This window comes from Octopus bimaculoides, chromosome 2, assembly GCF_046866305.1.
Source record: "Octopus bimaculoides isolate indiv1 chromosome 2, ASM4686630v1, whole genome shotgun sequence".
In the NCBI taxonomy this organism is placed as follows: Eukaryota; Metazoa; Mollusca; class Cephalopoda; order Octopoda; family Octopodidae; genus Octopus; species Octopus bimaculoides.
In genome coordinates this window covers 85,810,743-85,833,866 of record NC_142929.1, presented here as the reverse complement: position 1 = coordinate 85,833,866, position 23,124 = coordinate 85,810,743, and the positions used below count along the sequence as shown (strand labels likewise).

The following is a 23,124-nucleotide window of genomic DNA, read 5'->3' as shown; positions in this document are numbered from 1 at the left end:
ACACTTTGTACTGTTTATAACAATACTGGTTACTACTGGTAAGAAGCAACCTTCAGCTGGATCTGTGTATGTTGTGCATGAGTATTGTTATTCAGACAAACGTAATAAAATTAAGGATATCCACAGATCTACATGCACTCTGCTTCCTACAGGAAACCAATGGAAACTTGCATATGTATTATATTCATCGCTTATTGGCTTTAAGAGGAAAATTGAACATAAAAAGTGTCAGATATAGTATGCAAGAGAGAAAGCTGCACTGGTGTGGTCATGTGATGTGTATGAATAAGGACAGCTGCTTAAAGAGGGAACCTACATAAAAGGGAGACCTAGGAAGAGATGTGAGATAAAGTCATGAAGAATGACCTCTAGATGTTGAGCCTCACTGAAAAAATGACAATGGACTGTAATGACTGTCTGTTGTACTTGTAAAGCAAAAATGAGGCCCTTAACGTATATTGCATATATCTTCCCTTGCATCCAATTTGTTCCTGATGAATCTCTCCTCTCATAAGTTACCTTCCTAACACCCATTCCTTTCACTACTCATCTCCCTAACACCCTCCCCTCCATTACTCATCTGACTATGACACTACTCACTCAGCTGATGTAGCTATGAGAAATGAACTGAACATATTCCATTTCCCTCCCTAGAACCACCTTCATCTTATGCATTCTCAGTCTAATTCCAGACCATTCTTTTAATACTGAACACCCCTTCCACTTCCCCTTTTCCCTGTGCACCTCTCATCTTGTCAATGGCAAATCTTCCATTACCTCAATTTCTCCCACTATTTCCACACTTATCTACCACTGACTTGCATTTTGCATCCTACCTGAACTTCATATCTTTACTGCCTCCTGCTACCTCTGTGACCCAAACCTACTTCCTCTGCCTTCAACTGATATTCACTATTGACCACACTCCTACCATGTTCACCACTCACTGCATTTCCCTTATCCCCATCCATGAATATCAGCCACCTACTTTGCATTTCCACACCCATACCACTTCTATGTTCACCTTCCTGCAACTTAAGGGTGCAACTCGACACATCTTTCTTTTTCCTGTTGGTTTTCAGAATGTAATTTGGAGGATTTATCACTCGATAGTTCAAATAAAAAGAAATTAAAACAAAATAGTTCTTTAGTTTTTAAAATTTTTATTACCGTTAAGAAGTTTTCAATTTAATTTCTTCTGGGAATGCTGAAAATAATTAAAATATACATTATTTCTTGATTTGGATGCAGCCTCATTGTTTTCTGATGATACTTAAATTTTTTTGTGCTTTGTTTATTACTTAGGGATTGAGGAATAGCATAAAAAGCAATGTGCGTTTTAGATGTATAGTTTGGATTGAATATTTTTATGCTGCTTTGTGAAATGCTTCAACAATAGTTTTTTAAAGATATATATTCTTAGTAGTAGTATGGGGGCATGTTCTGTAACAGCATATTGCTGCATTCACCACTTGTTGGTGGATGACACCTTTGCACCCGCCAATCCATGGGCCTGTCTGGGTAGTTGTTGCTGGTGAGAGTTTTATGGGGTCAGAGTGCAAATCTTATCTCAATTTCTTTTAATTGCCTTTTACAACACTCAGAGAAAATGTTGAGTCTTTTCTATGGCATGCTGGTCCCCACATAGCTCTAGAGTAACATGAAATGAAGTGCTTTGCTCAAGAACACAACATGCCACCCAGTCCAGGAATTAAACCCATGATCTGGTGATTGCGAGTGCAGCAACCTAATCACTAGGCCAGCTGCCTAGTGGTTACTTAAATAGCTAATCATGTTTCATGTTAGTTGTCCTTTGGGTATTATAACCCATTTGAGTAAAGAGTTATTGCTTGCAGAGATATATCTGGATGAAGGTGGTTTATTTATGATTTATTGGAGGAATTTTCCCAAGAACCATTTGAATGTTATGAGATCTTTTCTTTTCCTTATGTCTTTGTATGATATTAAAGAGTGTAGAGCCAGTTGAGATGTAATAATTTTTAGTGTTGTGATGTGACATGAGAGTTGATTTTTGTAGAGGACAAATGGCACAAGGACCAAACCTTGGATGAATTTTAAAGTTGATGCTAATGTCAATTGGCCAATGTTGCTGAAATATTTTCTACAGTATACAAATGACATAGCATTCATGCTGACAGTGGAAGGAGTATACTTGAAGTCAAGGTACATGTTACTTGCATTAGAGCCCTTCCCAGAGCCTTTGGAATGTCATCAAAGTAAGTCAGGAGTTGTGTTAGGCTGTCCCTACCATTGCAGAAACCATGTTTAGAATTGAAGAAAATATTATTTTTGAGGAAGTGAGTCACTCAAGATCTCAATAACTCTCTCAAATAATTGGATGATATGACAAGTAAGACCAGTCAGTAAATCATTGAGTGACTTGTTTACTTTTTTGAAAACTGGGACAAGAGACTGAGATGGAAAATTATCAGGAATATAATCAGCATCCAGTAATTTTCTCCAGAGAATAGCTAAAGGAAATATGAGTTGATGTCAACACTCCTTCGGGAATCTCATGGGGAAACCTATTAGGGTCCACAGCTGAATTGGCTTTAATTTGCTTATAGCCAAGGTGCCAAAAGATGTGTCAGATAGGGTGTGCAGAGGGTTTGCTTCACAGATCAACCATAACAGGATTGCTGAACGCAGAACAGAATCTCACCCATGTTTCTGCAACACCATGGAGAATGCTATCTTCATTAACTAAAAACCCAGCAGATGAGACAGCAACCTTATGCTGAGAAGAACACTTTGGAATTGAGTTTTATTTTCTCAATGGTCCACTTTTCCTCTGCTGTTCTTTGATTATCAATGACAGTCTTCATGCAGGTTTGAAGATTATATTTTGTTTTTTATTCTAGCAAAATTTGTGAACTGTTTTGTTAATTCTTCTTATATCTTTTACTTGTTTCTATCATTAGACTATAGCCATGCGGGAGTTTAATGTCTGAAAGGTTTAATCAAACAAATCAACTTCAGTTGTCAAGTAGTGGTGGAGACAGACATAAAGGTGAACATACATACACATGCACACACATGTTCACATGTGTGTGTGTGTATTTATGCATGTATGTGTGTATTATAGCGAACTTCCACACAGTTTCTGTTTCAAATTCACTCCCAATTGATCAGCATTGATCAGTTTGGGGTTATAGTAAAAGACACTTTCCCAAGGTGCTTTCTCTCTCTCTCTCTCTATTTTATTTATCTATTTTTTTGCAGAGTCAAACTCAGTATCTCTTATTGGCTTTTCCCTAGAGAGAAGGGATCCATCTCGATAACTTAATGTATACAATGAAGCAATCTCTATGTAATTCAAAACTCCCTAAAATCTTACTCACATTAAAATAAAGGATGACACATTAGATAATGTAGTCATAAATAACACAATGCCTGAATAAAAGATGGTATGTAATCAGGGTTAGCATGAGGCTAGATAATAATCCTAAATGCATAACAAGGTATTTGCCTCAATGACCAGTCTATTATGCAATTTAACATTTTTCACAATAAGTGGCAGTTACCATCTTTTCAGCAAGTATAGATATTAACATTACAATACTTTCTACAAATGGTGACATATATATAGGAATTTCTCCTGGAATATTGTTGGTAGAAATATTAAGTAAAAAGTTTATAGAAAGAAAAATTGCTATTTACTTTATAAATTTTTCTGTATCCACATAACTGCTCAACAACTTCATTGAATGAATAGTAGCCATAGCAATTTGGTGGGTATACAACCTGTATTAAAAACATTGATAATTCTGGTCATACTAATATAACTGCTACAATATTTATCAACATATAATATTTATCAACATACAATATTTATCAACATTGACAGTTGCATAAAGAAATGCCAATCTATATGAAAGGAACCTGTGGAAGAGGTAGACCCAGGAAGATGTGGGACAAGGTGGTGAAATATGATCTTTGGATGTTGAGTCTCATGGAGGTGATAACAAGGAACCAATACTTTTGGTGGTTTGCTGTGCTTGGGAAGACATGTCAAGTTAAGTGAAATTGTAGTTGCAGCTAGTGCTGGTGACTTATGAAAGATACCCATGCAGGTGACATGTAAAAGGCACCCAATACACTCTGTGGAGTGGTTGGTATTAGGAAGAACATCCAGCCATAGAAACCAAGCCAAAACAGACTGGAGCCTGCTGCTGCAGCTCCAGTCAATCCATCTTACCTATGCTAACATAGAAAATGGATGCTAAAGGATGATGATGATGATGATGATGAAGATACAACAAAAACTGTCAGTATGAGAATAATGTGCTGATTCCCATAACTGTATTTCCCTAAAATACAGCATGAAAGGCTCCAATGGATGGACATAGAGCCACGCTGAGTTTCTGTTAGGTTTGTTCAGCTAATCTGAATGTAATTTTAAAGTTTCAGCTGTTACCGTAACTGATGACCAGTTGAATTATATTTAACAGATGAGTAATGGGTGAGCAAGGCTAAAGTGAACAGGAACCAAAATTTTCATATTTTGAGAATGTGTGTCAAAAAGAAGCAAGTATAGAAGTGTCAAATATACTTCACGCCCACTAGCAACCACTGAAGATTGTTGAAAATGTTGTGTGTGTGTGTGTGTGTGTGTGTGTGTGTGAGAGAGAGAGAGAGAGAGAGAGAGAGAGAGAGAGAGAGAGAGATGAAACAAACCAAACACAAAAAGGAACAAGTATTAGTTGCTTTGCATGTTAAGGAAAACTATCATGGAAATGTGCAGAAGAGTGTCACTTATATACCAAATTATGAGTGCAATGATTGTTGGTAGAGAGAGATGTTTCTGATGCAAATTTTGAAGTAAATTTGAATATGAATATGCATGTATGTCTTTGAGTAAATATAGATGAGTGGTGAAGCTTAAATGATGTCTTAATACATTTGAGCTGATTCAGCATTTTCACAAGCTGATGTAAGAAAGCAGCTGAAGAAACAGCTAACATAATTTCTCTGTAACTCTAAAAATGTATACTGTATAAAGAGTGATTATGTTTTCATTAATGTGTATATACACATGCAGAACAAATCAACATGGAAAGCAGGAATTTAACAAGAGTGAAAGAAATACAAAATATCTATGTAAAACAGTTTAGAAATAAATGAAATGTCAAGCCATAAATGAATGAGAAACAAGAAAATAAGAGAGAGAAAATGCTTATGATGATATTCATATAACTTTAGCTGTTGGAATCACTTGGCAATAGATTGATTATGTTTTCAACAATGCTGAATTTATACCTCTAGAAGTGCCCAGTAGAAATGTCACACCTTATAGAGCTGATGTCTGAATAAATATGTGGAAGCTGAAAATGAAGGGAAGATGAATTTAACCATTGATCTGAAAGTTCATCATCTTCCCAATCAGTTGTGATTTCTGTGAGATATACTGAATGAAGTCTTTGTTTGATAAGAGATGGAAGCTGATCATATCTCTTAATATATTGTGAATTAAAATTTTTTGTAATATATTCAGTAGGGAACTGAGCATCAAGATTTGCTGTGAGAGGGCTGTTATTCTGTGTTGAATTGAAAGATGGCAGTTGATTGACAGTTTGAAAATCATTTGGTAGAGGTTAGCATTCTTTTGTGAGAAAATGCTGTATGTTTGTCAGTTAACTGAATAAAAGAAGCAAAGAAAATTTTGTATCTTTTGTCATCTCTGGATTGCAAAACATGGTTGAAGCAGACATATGCATGGTAGCTGGTGAATATTGTCATAGTGCATCGCTAAGAGGCAGTGAACAGCATGAAGCAGTTGAAATAGACAGATAACATTTAGAGATTTATGTGGTCAGGTTGTACCTGTCGTTGTATGAAGGATGGGAAAATAAAGACTGTTAGCTTGAGCTGGCAAAATAAACTTTGGAAGAAGGAAATCTACTCAACAGTTTGATTGCAACTCAATGTGCAACCCTGCACACTTTCTCTAATCCAAAACCTCCTGGCCAGAATCTACAATACACCAGAAATCATTATGCATGTCTGTTGCTGCTGGTAGCCACTTGAAGAAAGAGGCAGACCTGCTTTGATGTCACTTCTTCCCTCACTTGTAGCATCTTGTGTCTCTCTTCAATGTCAACTTACTACTCCAGTTATTCTGAATGCCAAAACCAAGAAAGTTTTGGGAATAAAGAATATACTACAGAAGTTGCTACAGGAAAGTTTATTTCAATGGTAATGATTAGATGAGTTGACTCTATGGAAAAGTATTTCTAACCAATTGATAAAGCATGAAAACTTTCAAACGTAGAAAGAATGTGTGTGTATGTGTATCCACTATTTTGTGTTGCAAGAGAGAAATAGTGAAAGGCAGGGAGAGGGAGAGGGATGGGGAGAGAGAGAAAGAAAGAGAGAGAAACAGTGATGTAGCCAGCAGTGGTATCATCGTCATTTAACGTCCATTTTCCATGCTGGTACAGATTGGACAGTTTGATAGGAGCTGGCAAGCAAGAGGGCTGCACCAAGTTCCAATAGTCTGTTTCTATGACTGGATGCCCTTCCTAACACTATCATGTATATGTGTTCATATGCATTACCTTTTACTCTATACTAATTCTCAAACTATAGTACTCTAAAGTTCAGCATGAGAGATTGAGAAACTGATCAATGGTTGCTGAGTGACCAGTTATAACCAATAAAATAGACTCAAACTGAGTTTCTGTTAGATCAATTTACATTTTGGCTCAAATTTATACACAGAGTAGATGTAGCTAACACGAATACTGTTAAACAGTTTCAGCTGTTGCAGTAATTCTTGACCAATTGAATTACATGTAACAGATGAGTAATGACTGGATAAGGCCAAAGTGAATGGGAGCCAAAATTTTCGTATTATTTATGTATGTGTTTATATACTTAACAGTGTATGTGAGCAAGAGACAAACACAAGCATGTATGGCAGGTTAGCAGTGGCATGATATGCCACAAATCTATATCTCATGTAGGTTACCTAAAATATTGTGGCCAGTGGCAGGAGAGTTTATTTCCTGCAAGTTCTTTCTGCTAGCCATATATTGCAGATAGTATGCTTTTTGCATGATGTCTGAGCTACAAAAGAAATACTTTGAACTTTTATTTTTTATATTTACAAAGTCACAAAAGTGTCAATAGTATTCAAAGAGTAACAATATCAATATACCTACATTGTTTGGAAGAGTACACTTCCCTTGGCGCTGACCTTCTTGAAATGTTTGTAGTATTTCTTCAGGATCAGGAAGCTATAATATATTATATAATGAACAAAATCAAAAAAACATTTTGAAAAAGCAGTATGTTACAAATATATCATTCTAACTTGAGAATTATGTATCATTATTATCTTTCTGCTTTTTAAGCAAGGTTACTTCCAAGGTAGCCAATTTAAGCAAAATATGAGATTTTGAAGAGTGAGATAACTGGAGATGATGCAAACATTATATTATGAGTGCTGGGCAGCATTGTAAATCAAAAGAGCACAGGATATTATAATGATGATAGATGATTTTTTAAATTGATGAATAAGGGCTGACCATTTAAGTTTGTATAAATACATTACAACACAATAGTATTTCAGTGTGATGTTTATTGCTACTTATGATCACACACCCTACATTCTGGACATGGCACCTAAAGAAAAAGAATATCTTTGAAGCTGATACAAGGAGACTAAAATTCTGGAAATCCAAGCATGTTCAATTTCTTATGTGAATTGGTAGATGTTACTTGTTCCATACTTGCAGAAAATTTGAACTCGCAACCTAACATTCGTTAAATATCATTCTTAAGAAGTGAGCTATATTATACCTATTTTAAGGTTTGGTGGACTGAACCAGCAAGAATAGGTGTCAGCTACTATTTTATGCTGGCTTTGAAAAAAATAAAACTCAGACCATATAAATATACTCTCAGCTAAAATGTGTAATGATCATATTTATCACTGGGTTTGTCTGATTCATATCAAAAGAAGATAAAGTAATGTGAGATTAAATCCTTGATAGATAGTGAGTATACTTTAGTTTTGAGTCCTTTTTGCTTGTTATTTACATGGAGAATGTACAAAGCATTGATATACTTCAGTTCTCTGAAGGGCCATATGATTCTTATTCTGTTATGAGAACTGTGTTGTGTTCCTTTTCAAGACACCTATTCTTGCTGGTTCAGTCCACCAAACCTTAAAATAGGTATAATATAGCTCACTTCTTAAGAATGATATTTAACGAATGTTAGGTTGCGAGTTCAAATTTTCTGCAAGTATGGAACAAGTAACATCTACCAATTCACATAAGAAATTGAACATGCTTGGATTTCCAGAATTTTAGTCTCCTTGTATCAGCTTCAAAGATATTCTTTTTCTTTAGGTGCCATGTCCAGAATGTAGGGTGTGCGATCATATCCTGCCACAATTCTCTGTTCTTTATTTTATGTAAGTTCCAATTCCTGATGTTTGATGCCTCTTTTTTCTAACCAGTTTGTCAAGCTTAACATCCATATCATCCTCCTAATTTCCTCTGCTTTTTTTTTCCTTTCAATTTTTCCAGTCATCCCAAAATTCTCCAGGACTTCTTTCCTCCTCACATGACCAAGAAATTTCAGTTGTTTTGCCCTTATCTCATGAAGCAGTTTCCTATTTACCACAGCCCAGGTCATCTCTTGTTCATTAGATATTTTGTCCATGCTATCCTCAATATTCTCCTTAAGAACATTTCACAGCTCACCAAGCACCTTTTCATTTCTGATGTTATAGACCATGTTTTACTTCCATATATTAACACAGGGTAGACATAGCATCTCCATATATGGATCTTGGTCATGACACTCATAGCATGGTTTCTCAAGATGTTACACAATTTTGGGAATGCAGATTTTGCCAGCATTATTCATCTTAGTAAAGTCACATGAAGGGACTCACCATATCCAATGCTCTAATAGTTCTGCATACCTATCACACTGGATTGTTATTCCATTCATTAACTCCAAAAGGATGAAAGGCAAAGTTGCTTTTTGTAGGATTTGAATTCTGAGCACAGAATAAAAACCCACACAGTATTTAATTCTAAGCTCTAACAACTTAGCCAATTTATCACTTTAACTTGCAGAATATGCAATATTAACTTGGATGACAGGTGGAGCAGGAGAAATGACATGATGAATATGGAAAATAAATGCTGTTTGAAAAACTTTTTGATGAGAGATGGGAATGTCTGAGGCAGAGGAAGTACAGAAGAGATACTGAGGAACAGCGTTCATTATAGCAACAATAGAAAAGACAGAAAAAGAAGACATAAAACTAGTAATCCCAAGGCAGGAGCCTACTACAAATGTGATTATGTCAATCAGTCAAGTGGCTTTTATCTGGATGCAGTCTAGGATGTCTGTGTGTAACAACAGCACCATTTCTGAAATATTTTCTGACCCTGAACAGTAGGACCAGTGTCTAGGATATAGTACTAACTATAGTAAGAACATGCTTTTGCCTGGAGAGGTCCTCAATGATAGTGAAACCCAGTTCTAGTTAAGAGCTACTCATGCTTAGAGAAGATGCTATGGTGTTTTCTTGATATAAGTTGTAGACTGACAGTGGAATATATTAGTGACTGAAAAAGATAAAGGAAGACGTGAAATTAGATATCAAAATATTGGATCAGGTGAACTAAGTAATGCTTACAGGATTGAGCTGAGAAGAGTAGCCATATGCTAAACTGAAGATCTGTCTAACCTATACCACCTGATAAAACCGGATATGTGTGAGTAATGATTCAAGATTTGAACTTGAGCTCAAATAATCAGAAATCAAGCCATTAAACCTTACAGTTACATTTTCCATGTAAAATATCTGAAATATTTTACCTCTGATGTTACAGAATTTGAGCTTTGGGTTATTTCTCTCAGACTTTCCAAATTTGGTGCCATTTCATTCTGTATGAATAAGAAGAATATTTTAAATATTGAATTATTATATATCACAGAGAAATATTTATGTATCTGTAGTGAAACTACCTCCCGCCATTAGATACAAACTACTATCGCCATTACATACAATCTTCTCATTTAAATATAAATAAATGCGAGCGTAGTAGAGAATCCATTCCTTGTCCATCACGTGACTGATCATTATTCGAATCGGCAACTTCGAACCGTTCCCGCCAGAACGCAAACTGACCAATCACGGCCCCTAATAAGGTCACGTGATAGAGTAAAATTCTGAAGCCTTCGGGAGCCCATAGTTTGTTATAAATAGCTTTAACTCATACCCAATAATTCGTCTCGGTCCAGTTTCTCTTTGAGAACTGTTCCGTGTACCACACGACAGCAGCAACAGCCAGCGACCACTTCAGCAGCTTCGTCCAGCCACGATGACCTCCGTCGTCGCCACATCAGCAACAAGAGTCTACTACTACTATCCAGCATCATCATCATGACCAACACGAATCTACGATTACTACTAACCAGCGTCAACACGAATTACTATGTACACCAAACCAAACCTCCGCGGCACATCTCTCTCTTCGATTCTGTTAGGTGACTCAGCTTCACCACGGTAAATAAACAGACAAGAGTTCTTAAACAGACAAGAAATTCTCAGCCAGCGATGAACATCTGTATAACAAGAATCAAGGCCCTGGCATCGACGCCAAAACACAACTTGTGATAAGCTCTGCCATACTCAGCCAACTCACTTTCACATACAGAACTTTTCCTATAGTGTACTAACGATCTGGTATAATTGCTCACGTGTTATTGACTCTCTTTCTATCTGCTGTAAACACTCATACACACATGTATCACTCACATACACACTTTTCTTTGCATGACGGCCTGTCTTTGATTATGTTCTTATATGTCGCATTCACACTCACTCACAGACATACATCTTTAACGCTACAATAAATATTTCTGTTATTCATCTAATACGGTTGTGGTCTTTCATTACTGGTCATCTATGTTACCGTCGCGTAACATATCATGTATATCATCATCGATATAATATTGTATGTTCGACCGTGTGACACGTTTAAATAAAAGGAGTCCTCTGTTTTTTCCATTCGTCACCATTGCTCCTTTTATGAGTTCGCACGGTCGTCCCTTACATATCCTTTCTTCAAATATGAAATGACTATTACATTGAGGATTATATACCTAACCTCATAACTACTAGTTTCTTATTCATAAATCACCTACATACTTAAACCAAAGAACTCTTGGAGCATATTTCATTATTAAAGTGTGTTTTCATTTACACAGCTCTGAAACTATGTCAAATCATTCCTTCCATCCATTGTTTTTACACTATTGCATCACTGGGGAACCACTGAAATTTTCTTTGATCAGTCTCTGACTGCTGATATCAGGCCTGAGTCAGTCAAAAAATTGCAAGCAAAGTTCTTATTACAGAAGCATGCCTAGCTAGTGGAAAAGAAGACAAAATTCAATTGTCATGTTTGATATGTAGACAAAGAGTTAGTAAGAATTATATATTGTGTACCCAATGTAAATTACAGGTACATGAAAAATGCTATGGAATCACAGGCAAGATGACGGGAAAAAAAACTGTATATAGCAGAAGCACAAAGTAGATAGTACTAAGAATACCTATGAATTGCATTATTAGGGTCTTTCTGATTTGGCGGACACCGTTTGTTTTCTAACAAAACACTTTCAAACTTGGGACACTGGTAGAATGTGTCATATAAAACATCGTTTACTCTTTGTGTTGTTGAGAAAAGTTTATATTTTTAAAGTTATTTCATGTTAAAGTTGTCGTATTTCGTTAACACGTTGTGGCGGTGTAGTGGGATCTTTTCCCTTGAATAAAATTAGTGCCGTTGTTTGTCAACAACTATCGGCGGTATTGTTATTTATGACATCATTCGTGCGTTTGTACTGGTTTTAGGGTTAGGGTTTGGGTTAGGCTTATGAGTATTTTTGCCAAATTTGGTGAAAAATTTGTGGCGGTGTATTGAACAGATTTTCACCAAATTTGGCAAAAATACTCATAGCCCTAACCTAAACCTAACCCTAACTCTAAAACCCGAACCCTAACCCTAACTCTAAAACCCGAACCCTAACCCTAACTCTAAAACCCTAACCCTAAAACCCTAAAGCTAAAACCAGTACAAACACATGAACGATGTCATAAATAACAGTACCACCGATAGTTGTTGTTGACAAACAATGGCACTAATTTTATTCAAGGGAAAAGATCCCATTACACCGCCACAGTATATTGTTGATAAACCACAGCAATAATTGTTTTCACCTCAATAGCAGTCAGTGATGGGTTGAAATTACCGAAATACGACAACTTTTAACATGAAATAACTTCGAATATAAAAATTTTTCTCTGTTGTATAAGACAAAATATACAAGTATACGAAGTTTTAAAATGTTTCGGTAGAAAACACACTAACTAAAAACTAAATAAAAAATGGTGTCTGCCAAATCAGAAAGACCCCATTATTTTATATGCTATTCTAGAAATAGCTGGCAGATCCTATTACTTATGTGACCTAATTATCTGTGAAAGTGGGTATTGCACAGTGTAAGGATGGGAAGAAAAAGAGCTTAAGGAACTAATATCTCTTTTGGCAATATAGTGATTCTCTCTTTTGATAAAAGTCAGATTTTACAATGCTTATGTTGAAATCCATTGCAGGTTAGGAAAAATGGATGTGTGAAGGTTAGATAGAAATGAGATGAATATGTATGAACAATGGAAAACAGGTGAACCAAGGAAGAAAAATGAATATAAGGAACATTAAAGGCAGTGTGCAAAATTATGCTGGTATGGACATACACTGCACATGAAGACTGACAATTAATGAAGAATTATCAACTGATCCAAGTAGAAGGAATATATTGAAAAGGAGGACCAAGGAAGAAGTAGTGAAAACTCATCTCAAGATACTGAACATCATAAAGATGAAACTAAGGGCTGCAACAAATCGTAAGGTACTGTACTTGAGTAGATCATCCCCACTACTGCAAATATAAAGAAATTAACAGTAAAGCAATGATAATATAATCAGTTATAACAATGTTGAAATAGCACCAATGTAACTAAGAGGAATTAAGTACTTACAAAATCAGTGAAAGTAGAATAGGGTGAACCTTTTTCCTTCTGCAGTGATTTCTATAAAAAAAAGTGAAGTAAAGTGTTTTGTTATATTTCATATATTGGACTCTATAGGAATGTGATAAACCTCTTCTTAGCTAATGATAACTAAACAAAGAAAGGCTTAGAGTAATGAAGCTCACAAGAATGAAAACTAGGTTATATATATATATATCTTATCTTTTATTTAATTCAGTCATTAAACTGAGGCCATGCTTTGAAGAATCATAGTCAAACAAATCATCCCCAGTACTTTTTTTTTTTTTAAGCCAGGTACTCCTTTGCTGAACTGCTAAGTTACAGAGATGTAAACACACCAACTTCAGTTGTCAAGTGGTAGCGGTAGGAACAAACACTGATACAAAGTCATGCACGTGTGCACACACACACGTATATGACAGGCTCCTTTCAGTTTCTGTTTACCTGCTCCACAAACAAGGAGCCAAGAACCATGTGGTTGAGAAGCAAACTTCTTAACACACAGCCATGCCCAAGGAGTAAATCCCTTGTTAGCCCTCTCCCAGCCCACACATAGCTGGTCTAAGGGAGATAACCCGTCCTCACTGACACTGGACTATTTATTCTTAGATGACGAAATGACCACAATGGATTTCTGCCTCCCAGAGGAGTAGAGTTATATTTGTCTTCAGACTAGTGTCTGATGAGATGTCTGCGATACTATAGCCTTCATAGATGTGAAACCATTGGTCACTCTATGACTAGATATTAACTTTATTACTTATATATATATATATATATATATATATAGAATATATATATAGAATAGCCTGGGCAAAGTTTAGAGAGCTCTTACCCCTGCTGGCGACAAAGGGACTCTCACTCAGAGTAAAAGGCAGACTGTATGACGCATGTGTATGAACAGCCATGCTACATGGCAGTGAAACATGGGCTGTAACTGCTGAGGACATACGTAAGCTCGCAAGGAATGAAGCCAGTATGCTCAGTTGGATGTGTAATGTCAATGTGAATACCCGTCAGAGTGTAAGTATCTTGAGAGAAAAGCTGAACATTAGAAGCATCAGTTGTGGTGTGCAAGAGAGACGATTGCGCTGGTATGGACATGTGGTGAGAATGGATGAGGATAGCCGCCTGAAAAAGTGCCACACCCTAACAGTTGAGGGAACCCGTGGAAGACCTGGGCTGAGGTGGTGAGGCAAGACCTTCGTACATTGGGCCTCACCGAGGCGATGACTACTGACCGAGACCTTTGGAAATGTGCTGTGCGTGAGAAGACCCGGCAAGCCAAGTTAGATCGTTGCCAGTGCCCCTGGACTGGCTCTTGTGCGGGTGGCACATAAAAGACACCATTTCGAGCTTGGCCGTTGCCAGTATCGCCTGACTGGCCTTCGTGCAGGTGACACGTAAAAGCACCTACTACACTCTCTGAGTGGTTGGCGTTAGCAAGGGCATCCAGCTGTAGAAATTCTGCCAAATTTAGATTGGAGCCTGGTGTTGCCATCCGGTTTCACCAGTCCTCAGTCAAATCGTCCAACCCATGCTAGCATGGAAAGCGGACGTTAAACGATGATGATGATGATGAGATATATATATATATATATATATATATATATATATATGTAAGAACGACCGTGCGAACCAAAGGAGAAATGGTGACGAATGGAAAACAGGATCCTTTTTTAACGTGTCACACGGTCGACACAAAATATAATGATATTTTATAATACTATAACATAGAGAATTCGCATGTGCAATGCGAAGGAATGCCAGTAAGGAAAACGATATTGACTCAACCGATAAAGATGAATAACAGTAAGATTTATTGGAGCATTAAACTGTATGTCTGTGTGTGAGTGTGAACGCGACCTAATAAAACACAATATAAGACAGGTCGTCATGTAAACAAAAGAGTGTGTATACAAATATATGTATGTGAATGCAAGAGATACAAAGCATAGAAAGAGTCTGTAACACAGGATAATAAGATACCAGTTTTGTTAAGGTACACAGTAGATTTGTAGGTCTGTATATAAGAGGTTATGGTTGCGGCAGAGCTAAGTCACTTGTCGTGCAGTTGAGGTTTCAATGCCGGGCCGGATTCTTGATACAGATGTTCTTCACAGGTTGAGTTCTGGCTGTTTATTTCGTGGTGAGCAAATCACACAAACAGGGTTAAGAATCTGCGGTGGCTGTTTGGTAGCTTGTGTACGTAGAGTCATGTTGACGCTGGGGAAGTTGAACGATGCCGTTGATGTCGTCGCTGGAAACTGGCTGGTTGTGTTATGTGTGTGGTCAACGACCAGATCTGTGAGGATCTGAGCCACGACAAACTGGCGTGGATAATTTAGGCTATTTATAGGAAAATAGAGGCTCCAGAAAGCATCAGAAAAACACTCTCTCACGTGACCTTATTAGTGGCTACGGTTGGTCGGTTTGCGTCCTGGCGCGAAACAGACTGGAGACAATTGCCGCTCAAATAATAGTCAGTCAAGTGATGACACAGCAGGCGGGAAAGAGTTGTTCTCTGCTACGCTCGCATTTGAGAATATATAACCGTGAGAGAGGTGGTTTCACTACATTAGCCTCGCAATAGTCGGTTTGTCAAAGACAAACAGACGAAAACAGGAAATAATTGTAGTGAAAAAAAACTGAAAGAATGGTTGGTCCTATACTGGCACTTAGTCACCATTTAAGTGATGCTGTGTGAACAGAATCATGTCGGGCTGCGTGTGGGCATCACGTCGGGGTCACCGGTTTGTAAGAACAACCGTGCGAACCAAAGGAGAAATGGTGACGAATGGAAAACAGGCTCCTTTTTTAACGCGTCGCACGGTCGACACAAAAATATAATGATAATATGTTATATGTATATAAACACTTCATGGAACTTGTATGTAAACCAAATGTGTATCAATTCAGATTAAAGCTTACGTAGACGCGTGCACATGCAGAATCTTATCCACTTTCACTATATTTTTATGCAAAAGTAAACTGACTGCATAGTAAGAAGCACATGGTTTGGGATTCAGTCCCACTGCGTGACACCTAGGCCAGCCAAAGTGGATTTGGTAAATGTAAACTGAAGAAGCCAATTGTATGTGTGTCTGTGGGGTGGGGTCTGGGTTATGTCTTTGTATTTGTGTTTGTCTCCTACCACCAATTGGTGCTGGTGTGTTTACATCTCCATAACTTAGCAGTTCGCCAACAGACACCAATATAAGTATCAGTCTTAAAAAATAAAAACTGGAGTTGATTCCATCAACTAAGAATCTTCCAAGGCAGTGCCCCAGCATGGCCACAGCCTAATGACTGAAACAAGTATAAGAATAAAGAAAGAATGCATGCACACTATTTTTTTTTTCCTCAGATTTTTCACATGAATCACCATATAATTCAAAATTAATACTGATTTAGTTCGTCAAATACTAGATGTAGTGTGTATCCCTCACAATTCAATCATCAACATGAAATTTTAGGATGATTTTGCAAGATTTGATTCTATTTCTTTGGAGAATGTGAAACAGAATTTCAATCATGAACTAAATGATATTTCATTTGCTTCCTCTATGCTGTTTAATAAACAAAAGTTGAATGTTAGCTAATTTACTGAAAATAAAGTAACTAATGTACAGAAGCTAAAAACAGCTCTTTTTTTAACTTCAGTTGATTATCTTTCATTATATTTACAATATGTTTTTAATAATTTCTTAATTACAGATCTTCCCAATTATTTAGCTTAAAGAACAAAACCTTCAATTTCTGTTAAATAGTTTTCCTGTTTTTGTTTTTTTTAATATTTACTTCTCTGTGTCTGAATGGGTTGTATGGGTCTGTAAATTTGGATAACTGTATGTATTGCTGTTGGTTTGGAATACAAAGGTATATGAGCAAAAATTGGAGAAGAAAAGTAATCACAATGAAATACAAATTCATTAAGAGGATATCAATCAGGCTATGAAATTATTTGATTGATTAAACTAAAGCCTTAATTCAGAGATTTGTGGGTATTTGGTATTAAAATAAATGTTACTTTTTATGAACAAACTGGTAATAGACCGACTTAATACTTATTTTATATATTCCTCATTTGAAATAAACTAAATAATGTGAAAAAAATGTTCCACAGAATGTTGGATAACTTGAAGACTTCATTTTCATGCAATAATTTAAGGGAAGTTTTGTCGGTTATGATCTCTCATTACTTTTGCTAGGCCATTATGAAAAGCTCTGCCAATAAAACACCTGTTAATGATTCTGTATCTGTACAGCTTACAGGGATCAGTATACTTATCAAGTAATAGGAGTGGGTAACTGGAAGTTATTTGTCTATTACAAAATGACAACAGGTAATCTATTCAACCAATCAATTGGAAGAGTATCAATTTTATCATCAGCAACTTTCAAAACATTATCAAAGGCAGTGAGCTGGCAGAGTCGTTAGCATGCCAGGCAAAACGCTTAGCAACATTTCAACCATCTTCATGTTCTAAGTTCAAATTCTGCCAAGATCAACTTTGCTTTTCATCCTTTCAGTGTCAATAAAATAATAAAATAAATAACTGTTGGACACTGGGGTTGATGTAATCAACTTACAGCCTCCCCCAACTTGCTGGCCTTGTGTCAAAATTTGAAATCAACTTACAAAAAATAGTCACACACAAATTTTACAGTAGAAGTTTGCCATACCTTTTCGAAGGAAACTGGAAGACTTTTAGTACTGCTATCAGAATTCTGTAGAAGATATTCAGTAATTTAGTTACTATTATAGCATCAAATCTGCTATTTACATAAATGTATATAACAATACATTTTGCATATAATGACATCTTGAACAAAATAGAATGTCAAGTTGAATAAAATACAAATATTTGTGTGGATGTAGTGCAGATTCTTATACAAATGTAACAGAAATATCAATAAAAATATGCAATATATTCAACTACGGTGAAAGCTACTTGCTGTGGTCATTTTGGATAAAACCTTTTCAATAACAACTAGGAGTTGCCCAGCCTTCACCCCAGTCTGTACTGTACTCAAATGTATTTATAAGGCATCTTTTGTAATGCTTATGTGTCACCTTGTAGTTAAAGGCTGTTAGTCATCACTCTTCATGAGAAAAAGGTCTAAATTCCAACCTGACTTGTTGTTCTTAGGTTTCTTGTTCTCTGGAGTAGGCATTTCTGGCTGTGTTCCTTTGAAGTTGTTCTGTTAATGCCTGTTCTCTTAAGTGGGCTTTTCTATTGGCTTGAAACTTCAACCTCCATCATTTCTGCTATGATGTCTTGTTTTTCCTCAAGTAAGCTAGTCCATTGGGTTGAAATTCCAATCTCCATCATTTCTGTTCTAGTGTCTTTTGTTCCCTCAAGTAAGCTTGCCTGGTTGTTTCAAACTGAAGTTTTACTTCTTATTGCTCTTGTGTCTCTTTGGCATTTCGTTGTTTCTGAGATTGCTTGTCCTGCCTTCATTATATTTCTGTAGCGCTTCAACTTCTGGATCATCAGGCTTCATATGATTGAAAAGTATAATGTTGTCATATCATATTGAATGTTCTAAAGTAAAATATCTAAAAAATCAAAAATAATCCTGCAATATTCAGTTCCTTTTTAGTTGTTTCTAAATTCAATCATGTGGCTTTATTTCATCCAACTACCATACTTCATAAAAATAGCCCCAGTATAACAATTATACCTCTTATAGATATCACCAAACTTTACTTCATAAAACAAAAGTACAATTGCTTTGAATCATAGCACATATAACACAAGGAATGTTCAAATTACGATAGACTACCTACCTGCCTGCCTGTTGCCTACCTACATCTATATATATATATATATAGTAAGAACAGAAATAAATTTATTTCTCAAATGCGTGATAATGCTGTAAATAGCGTGATCAGGATAAATTATCCATTTATTGCAGAAAAATACATTACTGGCCAGCCATGAAACTCGAACTCACATCTCTGTGATTACGCGTCAAGTGTTTTACCATTAAACTAAACTGCCCAGCAACAAATTCTTCTGCAATTTTTAATACTTATAAATTTAGCTTCATAAGATGCTAACATTAAATTCAACTTTACGATGAAAGTAAACAAAGTTTGTTCTTTTTTTTTTAGAAGCGTTGAGATGTATTGTAAGAACAGAAATAAATTTATTTCTCAAATGCGTGATAATGCTATAAATAGTGTGATCAGGATAAATTATCCATTTATTGCAGAAAAATACGTTACTGGCCAGCCATGAGACTCGAACTCACATCTCTGTGATTACATGCTTCTAAAAAAATATATAAAAAGAAGAACAAACTTTTGTTTGTTTACTTTCATATATATATATATGTATGTGTGTGTGTGTGTGTGTTGTCAATGTATCGCATATCTGAAAAGAAGCACACTCTAAAGCATAGAACAGTAATGTATTAAAAGTAATTGAGTCTTATGTCCAGTCATAGAGTTACCAATGGTTTCGCATTCACAAAGACTTTAGACTCGTAAATGTCTTGTCAGATTCTAAAGTCAAAGACAAATGTAACTCTTCACCTCTGGGAGGCAGGAATCTGTTACAGTCATTTGGTCATTTGGTCATCAAAGAATAGTCTGGGGTCAGTGGAGATGGGTTGTCTTCCTTAGACCAGTTTTTTGTGGGCCAAAAGAAGGGGAACAAGGGATTTATCCATTGGGTTGCTTTTGGATCATAAGGACCCTTCTGGATTTAATCAGAGAACAAGGAATCCATGCTTGCAGCAGGTAGTGCTTGAAATGGATGCAGGGGATGTAAATTTCCTGGCAAGTGTTCAGTGATCCAGGTTTCAGAGAGTCTTTGAATATCCTTGCTGGAGTTCTACTTCTTATTGCTCTTGTGTCTCCATGGCAATTACATTGATCCCAGTGCTAAATCCGGTAATTTTTGTATTGACCCCAGAAGGATGAAAAGCAAAGTCGACCCAGTGGTGAAAGTGAAGAGGAAGTAGAAAAAGAGAAGATTATGAAAGGGTAAGTGGAAGGAGAGGAATGAAGAAGATGAGTGCTAAGAAAGATAGAGTGGAATGGATAAAAATGTTTAATGAATAGTTATAAATCTTATATTCTTTTCTATTCTAGGCACAAGGCCCAACATTTTTGGGGAGGTGGCCAGTCGATTAGATCAACCCCAGTATGCAACTGATACTTAATTTATCAACCCCAAAAGGATGAAAGGCAAAGTTGATCTTGGCAGAATTTGAACTCAGAACTCAGACAGACAAAATACCATGTGCTAACATTTCTGCCAGTTCACCGCCTTGTTTTTTTTTAAATTATACTGGTGTAGCAATTTCATATCACCCACTATTCAGTTCTTGTTGTAACTTGAAATCAATTTCATCCTACCTGCTAGGATTTCAGATTACCCCCAACAAATCTATCATTAAATATTTATTGCCTTGGTAGCAACTAAAGTGTGCGTGTGTGTGTGTGTGTGTGTGCGTGCGTGTGTGTGTGTGTGTGTGTGTGCGCGCACGTGCATTAGGTACATGTGTCTAAATCACAGAGAAAGAGTTTGAGCATCCACTTAGTTGTTTAAAATTGAAAAAGTCTCATCTAAAGTGTATGAATATATTCTTTTGTATAATAATTGTGAAAATATTTTGTTTTTCCTATAAATATATTTTGTTTGCATTTAAAGATATCTTTTAAGATATCTTTTACCTTTTACTTGTTTCAGTCATTAGACTGTGGCCATGCTGGGGCACCAACTTAGAGAATTTTAGCTGAATGAATTATCCCTAATACTTATTTTTTAAGCCTGGTACACACACATACATACACACCTGAGGTTAAAGTAAATGACTCTTGCCCAAGGTGCCTCACAGTGGGACTAAACCCAGGACCATGTGTTTGGGAAGCAAATTTCTTACCATACAGCCATACCCGCACCAATATGTACTAATATATTTTGTTTTGTATAATATATATTTCAATCGCATTTGAAATGTATAAATGATTTTGTAATTATTTTGTCCATAATAAATTTGAACTGAAATAACAGTTTAAATCATCAGAAAGTAAAACAAACTAATGCTTCCATAAGTTTAAAGTGTTTTTAAAGGCATTATAAAAAGCTAAGTGATCTAGGTATAGTTGGAAAACTTGGAGAATAGGTATGTGATTTTTTAAAAAGCTAGAATTCAAGTAGAGGTGGCCAATGGACCTACCGCTAAAGAAACACATGCAGTGAATGATGTTCTATGAGACACAGTCTTAGGGCCACTTCTATCCAAATTGTCCCTCTCAGACATGCCATCAGCTGCTCAGATAGCCTTGCTAGCTATGCAGATGATTTTAAAGTATCTCAGAGGATACAGAAACCTGGAGACATAGCACACCTGCAACAAGAGTTGGACACAATATATAGGTGGGCTGAAGAAAATAACATGCAGTTTAATGCTGGAAAGTTCTAAGCTCTGCACTACCAATATACAAAGCTGAATGAAGGCAGGATACATTGGTCCAGGAGGGATTGCAATCCCTGAATTAAAATCTGTGCACAGCCTGGACAGTGACATGAGTAATGATGCATCTTTTCAGGAGCATTTTACTAATTTGGCAATAAAATACAGATGACTGGATGGATCCTTAGTACTTTCAGAACAAGAGAACAGGAAACCATGGTAGCCCTCTGGAGAACATTTATCCTCAGACACTTAAAACTATAGCGTCCGACTATGATCACCACAATGTGTAAAATTGACAACACAACTTCAAGCAATCCAATGAATCTCCACAAATAAGGTCATCTCAGTGTGACAGGCCAGCTATTGGGAAAGGCTGAGAAAGTTAAGACTCTACTCCATAGAACAAAGGTGGGAAAGATGTATAGGGATATACATCTGGAAACTCCTGGAGGTACCTGTACCAAACTTTAGCATTGAAAGTTACACAGACAGCATAGTGCCAAAGATCCCAACACTGCCATCAGGATACAGAACTAGACACTGTAATAGCTTAAGTTTCAAGGGCTCACAGCTCTTCAATATCCTCCCAAAAAGCCTGAGAAACCAGCATGGGGTGGATATAACAAAGCTAATGGAAGTGTCCCAACATGGCCACAGCTCTCAAGCTCCAACTAATAAAAGATAAAAGATATTAGAGGATGTACTGAAAAAAAATCAAATTGGAAAACCTGTTGGTTGTAACACATGCAATTCTAACATTTCTTTTCCATAGACATATACCAGGTGTATTCCAGAAGCTTTGAGACATTTTTAGGAGATGCAGTCCTAAATTGTTGTAACTTTAATATACATCTAATAAGCTGACCTGTCAACTCCTCTATTCCAGATCGAAAGAGACAGCAGTAACAGCACTTTGAACACATTCTATTAAACATTATTTGTCAGAAACGACTAGTTTGCAGAATATAGTTGGGACAAGGAAACAATTTTGAAGCTTGTCATGCAATAAAGTTTTGTGTTAAACTGGACAAAAATGCTACAGAATAGGCCAAGCATCTGATTTTCACTGACACAAGAGGTTCAGAGGTAGTAGATAAGAGGTGAGAGATGGTAGAAAGGTATGGGAGGGAGAAGGGCATCAGAGCTGGTTGAGAAAATTTACAATTTTCTGAGTGAAGACCATTGTGTGTCTATAAAGATTAAAACGTACAGTTTGGAGTTGATGTAGCAACAATACACACACTTTTTCATGCAAATTTGGACATGTGCAAAATTTGCACTGAATTTGTTCCCAGAGTGCTCAGTGACAAATAGAAGAAATGATGCATTGGTGGCAGCAGGGAGATGATTAAGCTCATTACCTCCAATCCAGGAATATTTGAGTCTCTGGTGACTTGTGATAAAAGATGTATCAACTGTTATGATCCAGAAACCAAGAAACAGTGTGCTTTATGGAAGCATCCTGGCTCCTCCAGATTCAAGAAAGCCAGGTAAAGCAAGCCCATCAGGAAGCTTTTTCAGTAGCAAAGGTATCATCTGCATCCACTGGGTTCCCTCTCGCCAGACAGTCAATAAAG

At 36.5% G+C, this 23,124-nt stretch overlaps 1 protein-coding gene and 1 long non-coding RNA gene across 3 annotated transcripts in view; one reads left to right on the top strand and one right to left on the bottom strand.

Annotated features, from left to right (window-relative positions):
• Positions 1-1,143: 1,143 nt before the first annotated feature.
• Positions 1,144-23,124, bottom strand: part of LOC106873768 (uncharacterized) — a 31,783-nt gene continuing 9,802 nt past the window's right edge. For both annotated transcript variants that reach the window (XM_014921268.3, XM_014921269.2), the window contains exons 3-8: positions 17,798-17,842; positions 13,100-13,150; positions 9,868-9,936; positions 7,185-7,259; positions 3,682-3,765; positions 1,144-1,207 (exon numbers count right to left, since the gene is read on the bottom strand). In XM_014921268.3, coding sequence (XP_014776754.1) covers positions 1,184-1,207; positions 3,682-3,765; positions 7,185-7,259; positions 9,868-9,936; positions 13,100-13,150; positions 17,798-17,842 — 348 coding nt within the window. In that variant the 3' untranslated portion in view covers positions 1,144-1,183. The remainder of the gene's footprint in view (positions 1,208-3,681; positions 3,766-7,184; positions 7,260-9,867; positions 9,937-13,099; positions 13,151-17,797; positions 17,843-23,124) is intronic.
• On the top strand, positions 11,869-21,234 carry LOC149137140 (uncharacterized). The gene is made up of 3 exons (XR_016240654.1): positions 11,869-12,969; positions 20,038-20,108; positions 20,217-21,234. It is a non-coding gene; the product is annotated as an uncharacterized LOC149137140 (long non-coding RNA).